The sequence below is a fragment of the Pelodiscus sinensis genome, chromosome 3, assembly GCF_052426305.1.
Source record: "Pelodiscus sinensis isolate ZL-2025 chromosome 3, ASM5242630v1, whole genome shotgun sequence".
Lineage (NCBI taxonomy): Eukaryota > Metazoa > Chordata > Testudines > Trionychidae > Pelodiscus > Pelodiscus sinensis.
Window position 1 is genome coordinate 87,398,106 of NC_143054.1, and position 12,359 is coordinate 87,410,464.

General features: G+C 46.1%; 1 protein-coding gene across 1 annotated transcript in view; it reads right to left on the reverse strand.

The window, feature by feature from the left end:
- The window catches only part of MAN1A1 (mannosidase alpha class 1A member 1), a 184,119-nt gene extending 173,919 nt beyond the window's left edge, over positions 1 to 10,200 (reverse strand). Inside the window, exon 1 of the mRNA XM_006123079.4 lies at positions 9,361 to 10,200. Within this exon, the coding sequence (XP_006123141.3) occupies positions 9,361 to 9,981 (621 nt within the window). The 5' untranslated portion in view covers positions 9,982 to 10,200. The remainder of the gene's footprint in view (positions 1 to 9,360) is intronic.
- Between the last annotated feature and the right edge of the window lie 2,159 nt (positions 10,201 to 12,359).

The following is a 12,359-nucleotide window of genomic DNA, read 5'->3' on the forward strand; positions in this document are numbered from 1 at the left end:
TGAAACACATTTTCTTTAAAAATCACCCTTTTCCCAAAAATGCAACATAATAAAAGAAAGATCCAATGTGTTGAACTAGTACTTAGGTAGTCTTATAAATGGAAGAACATGTGCTATGACATTCCTCCCTTCAGGCTTACAAAGCTAGAAGTTAGGTTGCTCTTCTATTACAAAATAGGTAGCCAATTACCCCAGTGTACATTATTGTATTGCACTGTTGTCATTTCATGAGCAGTAAGGCAGTAGGAATTTGTGGATAACTAGCTTAAGTGCATTTTCTGAACATTATTGTCATCCCATCTCTGACTACAATTAATTGACAAAGAAAGAGGTGGCATATTACAATATAGCTAGCTATTCAATCATATCCTATAACATAATCCGTAATAAAAGTCAAATTCAGGTACTGCTTATAATTGGCAGCCTAAGGTAAGGGAAGTTAAGAACTCACACCCTAATCTTCCGAAGACGACAGTTTACCAAACTTCATGGCAGTATTTTTCAAGGCTTTTTAAAAAGTCCATCATTTACACAGTACCAGTGCTTCTCATGAAGTCAACTATATTACATCAGAAACAGTGTCAGAACTTCTTTTCAGCTTTTCATATAAAATGCTCTGCCGTCATTCACACCTAGTTGATTGAAGCTCACCATCAATTTCTTCCATGCCAGATATATTAGTTACTTAAGTAGTATATTTCCAAGTAAATTTCAGCTCTGGAAGTGTGCACACCGAAGGCAGAAAAGCAGAACAGCACTGAGTTACAGCCAACTACAACTACATTCTAATACTATGATGTACTCCATTCCTTCATGCCGCAAGGATGCCACAGGTTGCTAAGTGAGCTATACAACATGAAATTACTTTATGAATTCATAATCTTAGCCAAAACAGAACATTCCATTCTAAACCTTAATCCTCCCAGCCTTATGTAACATTCACCAAAACAAAACCAGCAATAACTGATCAAAAAGCACAAACCTTTCTAGTTCAAATTTATGTTTAGTCTTTTCCAAGTTGGTGATAGTCAACTTAAATTAAGCAAGGCAATTTTTGGGGGGGGACAGGGGGGCACGAGGGGAGGATGCAGAGGGCATTCAGACCTTTTTTGCTTTCCCATAATAGAGCCAATTATGTGGGTGCTCAAGCTACTCTTTCACTTAATCTTCCACAAATAAACGTCATGTGTTTGAAAGTATCAGATACAGAAAAAAGTTGAATTATAATGTAACCTCTGAAAAAGCACGTCAAGAATCAAAACACGGATAATTCAAATCCCTCTTTTCCAGTCTAATTAACCTCATGTTCGAGTTCTTAAAACTAAGCAGGTTAGTACTTTAACGGGTAAGAATTCTAGGCATGAACTGACAGAATAGCAGTGGGCAACCTATGGCCCATGCTGCATGCAGCACACTTGAGCTCCACATGTGGCCAGCAAACCCCCTGCCTGCTCTTCTTCCCCACATGCTTCTTGCACACTGGGGCCCTGCACTTCCTACTCCTCCCCATCATCAGCCCTTCTGGAGGAGCCACGAATCGCCTGATTCACACTCTGTCCACATTCTCAGAGCTGGATCACTGTAAAACAGATATTTGCAGTGTTCCAGCTCTGGAAGGGAGAAGGAGTGGGGATGGATTGCAAATCAGGTGATTTGCACACTCCAAAAGTGGGCAGCCAGGGAGTCTGCATGCGGCTCGCAAGATAAGAATGTTTCACCAATGCACCATCTATGGAGGAACATAAAAGAAGCAAGTGCTAGAAATACAGGGGAAGGGATAGAGATGTTTGTGACATAGGTTAGAAGAAATCCTCATGCCTACAGTAACCATTATTAAACCTTGTATTTACAAGGTTAATTGGGAGGAGGATAAATTCCATGTGAGTCAGTCACAACCAAATTTCCTCAACTCACTAATAAAATACCCCCAAATTCTTTGGTGTTTTACAAGACAAAATAAAGACATGATCCCTGAATCCTGGAGTTACGTCATCTTCAGTGTGCAAGGCCAAGAGGGAAAAAAAAAAAAAACTAGCCTCAGACTAGTCTGCATGTGTGTTCCTGAGAAGGAGTGTTAAAAAAAAAAAAAAAAAAAAAAAAAAAGGAGACAGACTGGCCAACAACATTCTCATGACCTTACTAGACGCAGAACAAAAAACTATCAGTTTTAAACGGTATGCATTAGCATGGCTTTACCAGTGTTAGGATTCCAACAAAGTTGTGGCCTTGGGAGTATAGTGTTATTTTTATTTGCTGTGAAGTACTTTGGTCAACAAAGCTATTTCATTGTCTTACAACAGCAGCCATTTCCTTCACTCCCTCTGGCTTGGAGAAGCTGAGCTGGGAGATAATACTTCGGAATGCAGCATTTCACATCTGCCACTGAAGGTCTTCCAAGGGGATAAAGCACATCTGAATGAAACTTCATCCTAATAAATCAATCCAGACCTCAAATTCTTCATTTGTGAGTGGAGTTTCAAAATAAGCGGACTTCACTATTATACTTAACACATTTCAGTGAGACCATTCAAGGTGGATTACTAGTTCTACACAACCTGTTTCACTTCATATTTAGCTGTGACATTCAAGTACATTTCCCAGTTTGCAAGAAGAGATCTATGTCAGCTCAAAATCTGGTGTCTCAACAATAAATTGATCCAGTAAGAGATATTACCTTGCCCATCTTGTTACTTTAACTTTTGACACTTACGTTCATAATTACAGTGCTATCTTGTTAGTCTCCAGATATGTATCCATTATGATATAGTCTTTAATCATAAGATCATGCCCCATTCCCCAACCCCCATACACTCTGCCTCATTTAATGCAAATAATGGGCATTTAGGGAATGAGTCAGGGTTGGTGAACAGGGCTGCTCTCAGTAGGAAATGTGCTTAATTGGCTGTAGAAAGATGTGGGTAGTGAAGGAGGCAGAGCACTGCAGGAAATGAAAGCATGATCTCCTGGCTTGGGCAGTAAAATGTCACCCTGGAGAATTTGATTCTATCTATGTGCATTATATAGTGAGACTCAAGGAGCTCATTTATTTAGCTTAAACAGAACGTTAAAAGTGACAGTTGCAGTGTGCACATATCTATACGGGGAACAAATATTTCAATATCTTCTCTGCTGGACTGAAGGTCCCGTTATTAAATATCTGATGGGGTTTTCAATCTACCTGTGAAAGGTCTAACATGAACCAATGCTCAAAGCTGAACCCTAGCCAATTATGACTAGAAATAAAGCATGCTTTTTTAACAGGGAGTAATTAACCACTAGAACAATTTATCAATTGTTGTACAGATTCTCCATCACTGAATTTTAAAATCAAGATTGGATATCTCCTCTTAAAGACATACTCTAGGAATGGTTTGGGGGAAGTTCTGTGGCCTGTGTTCGACAGGAGGTCAGACTAGACGATATGATCACATTTGGTACTTCTCGCTTCAGTTTATTAAATCTGCTGTGACTCCTGGAGATTCCACCCAGACCAGTGAAGTTGCATCTCTGCCTGCCTTGTAACTCTGAGTGACTTAAGTGCTATGTACTGTAGCCCATGGCCCAGATACAAAAGCAAGCCTTAAAGTAGGCTTATCCCCTGTTCCCTTCTATTGCCCCGGTGTTGGAGGAGAGCATGCCAAGTCATACTCCCGTCCAAACTTCCCCCAAATCAGCTGTCAATGTAACAATCAGCTGAAGGTTCAGAACTGTGACTTTGCCACTGCCTCAAAGAGAGTTATACTATTATTAGCTATCTGACAACTCCCTAACATACCAGCTTGTTTATTCTACCATCAATCTCTTCAGGACCCTACCAGTCCTAACCTTGCCTAGCAAGTTACAAGTAGTGAACACAAAGTTCCCCCAAAGTTCCCCCACTGACTTCTTTGGAAACATCCAGTGTTCTCCTGGAACACTAGAAGAAGTTTGCTGCTCCTTTAAAGAGACAGTAACAGCTGCTAATTAATTTAATTGGGGTGAACACATTTGCATCATAGCACTGAATTGTTTTTTTTCCCCAGTAACACAAGCTTGTTTAGCCAAGTGACATAGATTTAAGTGATATGAAGTATAAGCAATTAAAATAAAAAGGTGTACAATTAGGGCTGTGAAACATTACCCGGTAAGCACCACCCTTAACACTGATGCTTACTGTTTTGCCTGTGAGGGCTGGATCAGCTCCCTAAGCATCAGCTCCTCCAGCCCCACCAGGTGCATCCCAATCAGGCAGGGCCCACCATGGACAGGAGCTGCACCAGGTACCTGGAGCAGTTCATGTCTGCAGCAGGTGTGGGGAGGAACAGTAGGCAAGAGCTGCTACAGCTGGGCTGGAGCAGCCCCTGTTTGTGATAGGCACTCAAGACCCTCCATAGCAGGGTGGGGGAAGGACTCCAGCCCAGCTGGGCTAGTGCACCCCTCCCTTTAATTGGTTAACCAGTTAAACTTTGTATTTAATCAGTTAACCAATTAAATGGGATTTTACAGCCCTAGTTACAAGCCAACAAAAGCAAAACAGTTCCAAAACTAAAGCTTACTTTCAGCAGTTTACCATCTTTTCCTAAGTGGGTTTCTCACCTAATCGGTTCCCAAAAAATACTTCAGTACCTTTTACTGAAGGACCCTCAATGAATGGACAATTATCGGATCTCTCCTTTCTTTTTATAGTCCTGTAAACCTCTGACACATTAGTTGAAAAGTAAGCACAGACCAAGCTTCTCTCTCCTGCTGGGTTGTAAACAGCATGCTGTCTTCCCAAAGTTGACTAAATCTCCTTCACCAGGCAAGAAGGCTTTCCTGCTGTTCCTCCTTTCTTGCAGGCTTCCAATTCCTCTGCTAAATTTATATGTAAAATGAAATTGATTCCACATTATTTAGTTTACACTAGAGACAGATAGCTATCTATCACCCCTCCCTCCCAAAAAAACGTTTTTCCCCTTTGTTTGGGTTGACTTCAGAGCATAATATACTTAGTAAGGGTATTCAGTGATCTCACAATGTTGTCAGTCACCACTATGTCACAAGCTTCAAAGGGGAAGCCGAGTTAGTAACAGGAAAAGCTTAAACAACAAATAGTCTATAAAGCGCTACCAGACTAACAAAACATGTAGATGGTATCACGAGTTGAAGTGGATACAACCCACTTCACAGAACTTTATAAAAAAGACCATACTTGATACATTTTTTTAACTATTTCTATACTGTCAATTCTGTTGCTAACACTTGAGGCTCAAATCCCATCTTGTAGTTTAACTATCTCCTCCATTCACTAGATTAAAGGCTTCTGTTTACCTTTCATGTAAACATCCCTTCACTGTGTCTGCGCAGGACAAGGCTGATCAGACAAATACACATTCCATTGTCCAAGGCAGACTTTGCTTACACATTGATATTCTTGTAATATGTTTGGCAAGCATTCTAGCACAGACACAAGTTTGTACACACCTCATATGTACATCTACAAACAATATTAACCATCAGTGAGTTAAGCTGAAGAAGTGGGCTGTGCCCATGACAGCTCATGATACCATCTACAGGCAGTCCCCGACTTACGCGGATCCAACTTATGTCGGATCCGCACTTACGAACGGGGCTTTTCTCGCCCCGGAGCTCACGGGCAGCGGGTCGCCACCCGTGTCCTCCGGGGCGAGAAAAGCTTCTCCCGGTCTCCCTAGTCTGCTGGGGGGTCCAGAAAAGCCGCTGGACCCCCCCAGCAGACCAGGGACACCAGAGCAAAGCCGCCGCCTGGGCGGCTTTGCTTGTTTGCCCGGGAGCAAAGCCGCCCAGGCGGCGGCTTTGCTCCCGGGCAAACGACAGGCGGCGGCTTTGCTCTGGTGTCCCTGGTCTGCTGGGGGGAGGTCCAGCAGCTTTGCTGGACCCCCCCCAGCAGACCAGTGGGACAGGAGCAAAGCCGCGGAGCACGCCCGCAGCGGGACAGCTCAAGCGTGCCCGGGCTGTCCCGCTGCAGGCGTGCTCCGTGGCTTTGCTCCCCGTCTCCCTGGTCTGCAGGGAGACGGAGAGCAAAGCCGCGGAGCACGCCCGCAGCGGGACAGCCCAGGCGCGCATGGGCTGTCCCGCTGCGGGCGTGCTCCACGGCTTTGTTCCCCGTCTCCCTGGTCTGACCAGCAGACCAGGGAGATGGGGAGCAAAGCCTGGGAGCACGCCAGCAGTGGGACAGCCGCGGCACCCCTGGACTGTCCTGCTGCCCGTGTGCTCTGCGGCTTTGCTCCACGTCAGCAGATCAGGGAGACGGAGCAAAGCCGTGGAGGACTTGGGTATAGCTAGTGCCCCCCCCCCAGCAGACCAGGCTTTTCTTGCCTACCCAGCAGCACCCCAGCAGCACCCCAGCAGCTCTTCCCCAGGCGTCCCCAAGTCAGCCGCTGATCAGTCTCAGCAGCAGCTGACTTGGGGACGCCTGGGTTTCTTAAGTTGAATCTGTATGTAAGTCAGAACTGGCATCCAGATTCAGCCACGGTTGAAACTGATCAGTTTCAGCAGCGGCTGACGCCAGTTCCGACTTACATACAGATTCAACTTAAGAACCTACAGTCCCCATCTTGTACATAACCCGGGGACTGCCTGTATATGGTTTGTTAGTTTTTAAATGCTACCAGATTATTTGTTGTTTTTCCTGTTACACACTAACTCTGCTTCCCCTCTGAAACATCAGGGAGTTATCTGCTTTCCCACGATAGCTTACATACTACCATTAGAGAGAGAGCATATTTATACAAATGATAGTGTTAAGTGTATTAAGTATGTCGAGCCTGACCAAAGTTATTGACACAAAACCAGGCCTCTTGCATCATACCTGCCTCCGGTATAGAGGTCTTTTAAGTGACTTGCTGTGCATCTTAGCCAGTGTTCACAGGTGGCCACTCTGTGGTTCCGCATTTTCCAGGTGTCCAATTTGAGATAACCAGGTTCTAATTTGCAAGCCTACAGTTGCAGCTGTGAGTGCTCAAAATAGGAGATGTGCTTTGAATACATGAAGTGCCCTTAAAATGCTGTGGACTCTGAAAAAATATGTTCAAGGCACTCAAAAATAGTGGGCACGTGAAAATTTGGGTCTTAATCTGAGATGAAGACTTCCACCCACAAAACAGAAACAAGATCACCTAGGTCTTTGGGAAAATCAACTGACCATCTGTAAAGCACTCAGGTACTAACATAAAAATGCCCATAAGGAAATTAATTCTGCATTAAGAGCAGGATTTATATGGTGTGTAGTAAATTAAGTATGGAAGCACATGTTGAATAAAGAGAATAAAAAGAAATAGAGAATCTCAAGCTGTTCAGTGAGCTCTGTCCTTTCTATGCACTGAAAGAAGCTGGGAAATATTATGGGACTGCCCAATTAAAAGGACTACCATAATGGAAATGTACATTGGAGACTCAGATTAAGGTTACAAAGGCTACCTGAATCTATAGTTCTAACTTTCAAGTGCGTGATTTTGCAATTTTAATGTCACTGAGTAGGTTTTATTTACCTCAAAACTGTCACTTCCCCTTTTCCCTGTAAGAAAGGAGCAAAGTGGGAGTTCCTCCACAAAGTGGTTTAGTTTAGGGCTTTCAAGTTAATGCTTTCTGAACAACAAAATCAGTCTGAATAAATACAATTCTGAGTTCACAAAATTATTGTTCCTATTACAGGTTATAAAAACAACTTTTTCTAACTCTGTCAATTCAGACTTCACATCAATACAGTTTGGCCAACACACAAGTTTCAAAATTAAAAAAAAAAAAAAAAAAAAAAAAAAAAACACAACGAATAGTCTGGTACCACCTTAAAGACTAACAAAACATGTAGATGGTGGTATGAACTTTCGTGGGCACAATACACTTTCTAGTGGTGCTATTAGACTATTCATTTTTTTTAAATGTTTCCAGTTACAAATTAACTCAGCTACCTCTCTGAAGCTTTTGAAAATCCAAGTATTGCAATGCATGTGCAGTGCAGAAGAGACAGAAGTGCCTTTGCTCATCTCCCAACATTAAAGCAGTTTTTTTACATTAGATGTAAGAAATAACATAGGACACACCTTCCCCAATACTAGCACAGTCAGAGAAGTAAACAAGTCTTAACTATTTTGATGAGAGGTAAAGCAAAACTGGCATGTGAAACAGAACCAGATGCACTACTTTGTCCTATGGATCCAATGAGAACAGCAAGAAGAGCCTAATACCCATCTCCCCTCTGCAAGACATGCTTCATTTTCTTTAAACTTTTTTCACAGCCTTGTCTTGCTATGCTTAATAGAAAACAGAGAGAACCATATTTACAGAGTCAAAACATGTAATCTTTAGTAAACTATACAGTGTAAGAGCAGGATCACCATAGGAGATCAAGAAAGCTAAAAACTAACAAAATAAGCTTTCAGCCTGCTGCTGCATGTTGTACCTTATTAGGTATAATTAAGGTAGAAAATATCATCACTTAAAGAAGCTGTTAAGTACAAAGAAGCAAAAGGAATAAGAAAAGTATCAAGGGGCAGAAGAAAATATCTACCGAGACACAGGAAATTAACCAGAGACAAAGTGGAACACAGAAATGAAACTGACAATCTACCAGCAAATTAAAAAGTTACCAATACATCCAAAAGGACTAGATCAATAAGCGTCATAATGAGGTATTCATACTGTATGAAAAACCAATTAACCACCCAACTCAGCAAAATGCTTTCAAAGACTTGTTGCTGAACACAAAGTGCTGTGTTTCCTATTTCCCCCCCCCCCCCAAGTTTTGCTCAGAAGTCTACACAATTATAAAAGTGCACCCACACAGGGAGGGAATACAAAGGCAATAGCTCTGGTGCTTTGAGAATGATGCGAAGTAGCACAGCACAGAGCAATGGCGATGCTGTCACAGACGCCCCTCTGAAACAGTCACTCCATCCTCACATCGTAGGCTCTCTGAGCTTCGAAGTTTAAATACTACACGGAGTTAACGCGCTCTGACCCTGGGGCATCGCCAGGGAAGAGGAGTATTTGGAAGGAAGAGTTGAAGAGGTTTTCTCGGTAGTTTGCGAGAAGGCACTGTAAACCCCCGCCTCCCAAGTGAAGGCGTTCGCTGACCCATTGGTGGAGTTCAGAATGCGGCGTGGCCGCCCATGTAAACACCTGAGCAAATCCCTGTTACACGCTTAACAAGATCCCGGACACTGATGGTATCTCCCTGAGGAGGCTGATCACCCAGTTCCTGCTCTTTCAGCAGGAGTCAACGTCAGCCCTAAACTCACTTCGCCAACTTGTAAATAAGCCACCCCCCGGGCAACGTTTGCCAATGACAACAGGCTGGCGAAGGGGAAACGAGCGGAGTGGCGAGTGAGCCAGCCCGATCGCGGACCTCCCCGAGGTACCCACCTCTTTAATCTTAGCCCGTTTCTGCTGGACTTCAGGGTCCGCCGGCTCTCGCCCCACGGCCCCGATGGGCTCGCGGAAGAGCAGGCTGGGTAGCCCGGCGGCTCCCGAGTCCTTCCTGCCCCGCCTGTCCTGGAGAAGTTTCTCCTTGTCCTGGCGGATGTCCCGCCGGATCTCCTCGGGTAGCTTCTGCAGCGTCTCCTTGGCCTCGCGCAGAGCCCGCTCGTGGTCCGCGCGGATCTTGGCCAAGTTCTCCGCGGCCGCGGCGGCCGCCGCCTCCCCAGCGCCGCTGCTGCTGCTGCTGCTGCTGCCGGCGGGGCCAGCCCCGGGCGGCGGGGCGCGCTGCTCCCCCCCGGGCGGCGGCGGCGGCGGCAGGGCGGCAGAGGAGTGGAAGAAGACGCCGCTGAGCAGCTTGGAGGAGTCGGGCAGGAAGAAGATGGCCCCGAAGCAGAGGGTGATGAAGGCGCTGAACACCAGCAGCAGCACGAACTTCTCCGTCAGCCGGAACGCGCTGGGGCCCGACACCTTCCTGCCGCCGCCCAGCGCGCCGCCACCCAGGGGGCCGCCCAGCGCGCCGGGCCCCGCCGGGCTGCCGAAGAGCGGCAACAGGCTGACGGCGGGCATGGCTCAGCGCCCCGCGGTGGCGGCAGGAACTTTTCCGCTCCGCTCTCCCGGGCGCGTCCGGCTACGGGGCGAGCTGCGCGGCGCGGCCGCCTGTCAGCTGCTGCTGCTGCTGCTGCCCATGCTGCTGCCGACCGCCCCGGGATCCGCACGAGAGCGCCACGGCCCCGGGAAAGCGCGCGCGCCGCCTTCCCCCGCCAGCGCTCCACTGCTAGGCAGCGCCGGACTCTGCCTGCCACAGCCAGGGGGAGCGGCGCCGGCCGGCCAATCAGCGCGTGGGCGGAGGGGCAGAGGGCGGGGCGTGCTAGGAAGCGGGGCGGGGCCTGCGCGCGTGTGGCTGAGCGAGAGTCACACGCACTCGGGCGGCGGGCGAGGAAGGGGGCCAGGGAGGGACTCGAAGTGCATCGACTCCGGTTCCCGCAAACCGCTCCGGGCTCCCCCGTGGCCGCGCTAAAGGAGGCAGCAGCCGCGGCATTAATGCGACTAAGACCCTTCTCTAAAGGCCCCGCTGTGTCTTTAAAGGAACCCGTGTGATCTGCTTTTAATTTGCCTTCCCCCCTTCGTCCCTCCCTTGCTGCCGCTGCTGGTTTTCTTGTTTGCTCGGCCGGGGGGGGGGGTCGGCTGTCTGGCTGAGCGGTGGGCGTCTATTCTGTGTCGTTTGACGTCCGCCAAAAGGAAGATCGCCAAGGTTAAAACGACATTAGCATAGAGGCCTCCTATTGATTAGCCAGGTTAATTAGTCATCTGAGCGGCTTGGCAGCCATCGAGCCGCTTGACTTTTTGTTGTTTTAAATACTTTAGTTATGATCTTTGATAAGAAATTAGAGGGGCCTTGCAAATCTTTCCAGCAAGGAGGCATGTCGTTCCAGAGGCTTAGTAATGTACATGGGCGTAGCGTTAATGATCTCAAAGCAGAGATCGCAGATTCATAAATACGGAGAGAGACAAGTGTGTGGGTTTCGGTACAAATTGCTACAACTTTTGTCTTTTCAAGAACATTATATTGGTTTAAAAGCACTTTTCATGCATGTTTTTCTGATCCAAACAGAGCAGGGCTTTGGCCATTACAAGTTCAGTATATACGTTTACAGACTTGAGGTTGGTCCTACTTTGAGCAGGGAGTTGGACTAGATGACCTCCTGAAGCCACCTCCACCCCGGCCCTAATCTATGATATTGTTTTTAAGTATGAGAGATGACTTCTCTCCCTGCTCCTCTACTGATGAAACAATTTCTGTCACAGGAGTACCTCCAGCTTTCCCTTTCAGGAGTTTGAGATACTGCCTCCTCTTGGCTGTTCTGTGCCTGACATTCTCAATTAACTCTTAAAGACTACTTTCTCCTCTAGTAGTTCAGTTCTCTTAGTCTGGATCTTCATAACGAGGGATGGCACAAGGATTTTCTCAGAGAGCTCACTCAGATCCTTCTATACCAGTAAGTGTTGTTATTTCTTCTTATTTAGCCTAAAGCGGGCTTATTCTTTTTATAGCTTGAGCCAGGATCCGGTTCCTTAAGGAGCATATTTCCTCTATTTCCTTCATAAAATACTGCACTCTGAGGTCCTGTAATACAGACTTGTGCCACAATTTCTGCCTTGCATTTGTGGGCCACAGCAACCTCATCTAATACAGACGGCTCCTGACTTGCAACACGATGGGTTCCTGGGGAAGAGTCGCTAGTTGGGGGCATCATAACTAGAACCCTCACTTATGATAGGCACCATGTGCTGTCGTAAATGCGGGTCGAGGACATAAGTCGGGGTTTTGGCCCCTTCCGCACTTACAGAAATGGTTGTAAGTGTGGGGGGTCGTAACTCGGGCAGTTGCAAGTTGGGGGTTTTATGTACTTTTTACTCCCTTAGGGTGCATCTATAGAGCACTGGAAACTTGAAATAAGATTGCGTAGCTTATTTGAGTCTATTTTGGAAGAGTTTTTCGTCATTTGGTGCTGTCTACACAGCGCCAAATTTCAAAATACAGTGCTATTTCGAGCCATCCCTCCTTACTCCTTGTAAAATGAGGTTTACAGGAATGGCGAAATAGCGCATCCGCTATATTTCAAAATAGCGGACACATTCCAAAGACGCGGGATAGCTATTTTGGGATCTCTCTGGCATCCCGAAATAACTGTGCTGTGTAGGCGTACCTTTATGGTATGTCTACACAGCAACATTATTTTGAAATAATTTGGTCTACCCATCAGGCAGTTATTTCAAAATAATGTCAAAATATTGTCAAGCTGGAGGACTTCTTACTCCTGCTCCTGTAACCCTCATTGTATGAGGAATAAAGGAAGTATGCGGAAGAATGCGCTATTTCAAAATAAGTGCAGTGTAGATACTCCCAATTTCAAACTAAGCTACTCAATTGACATAGCTCAATT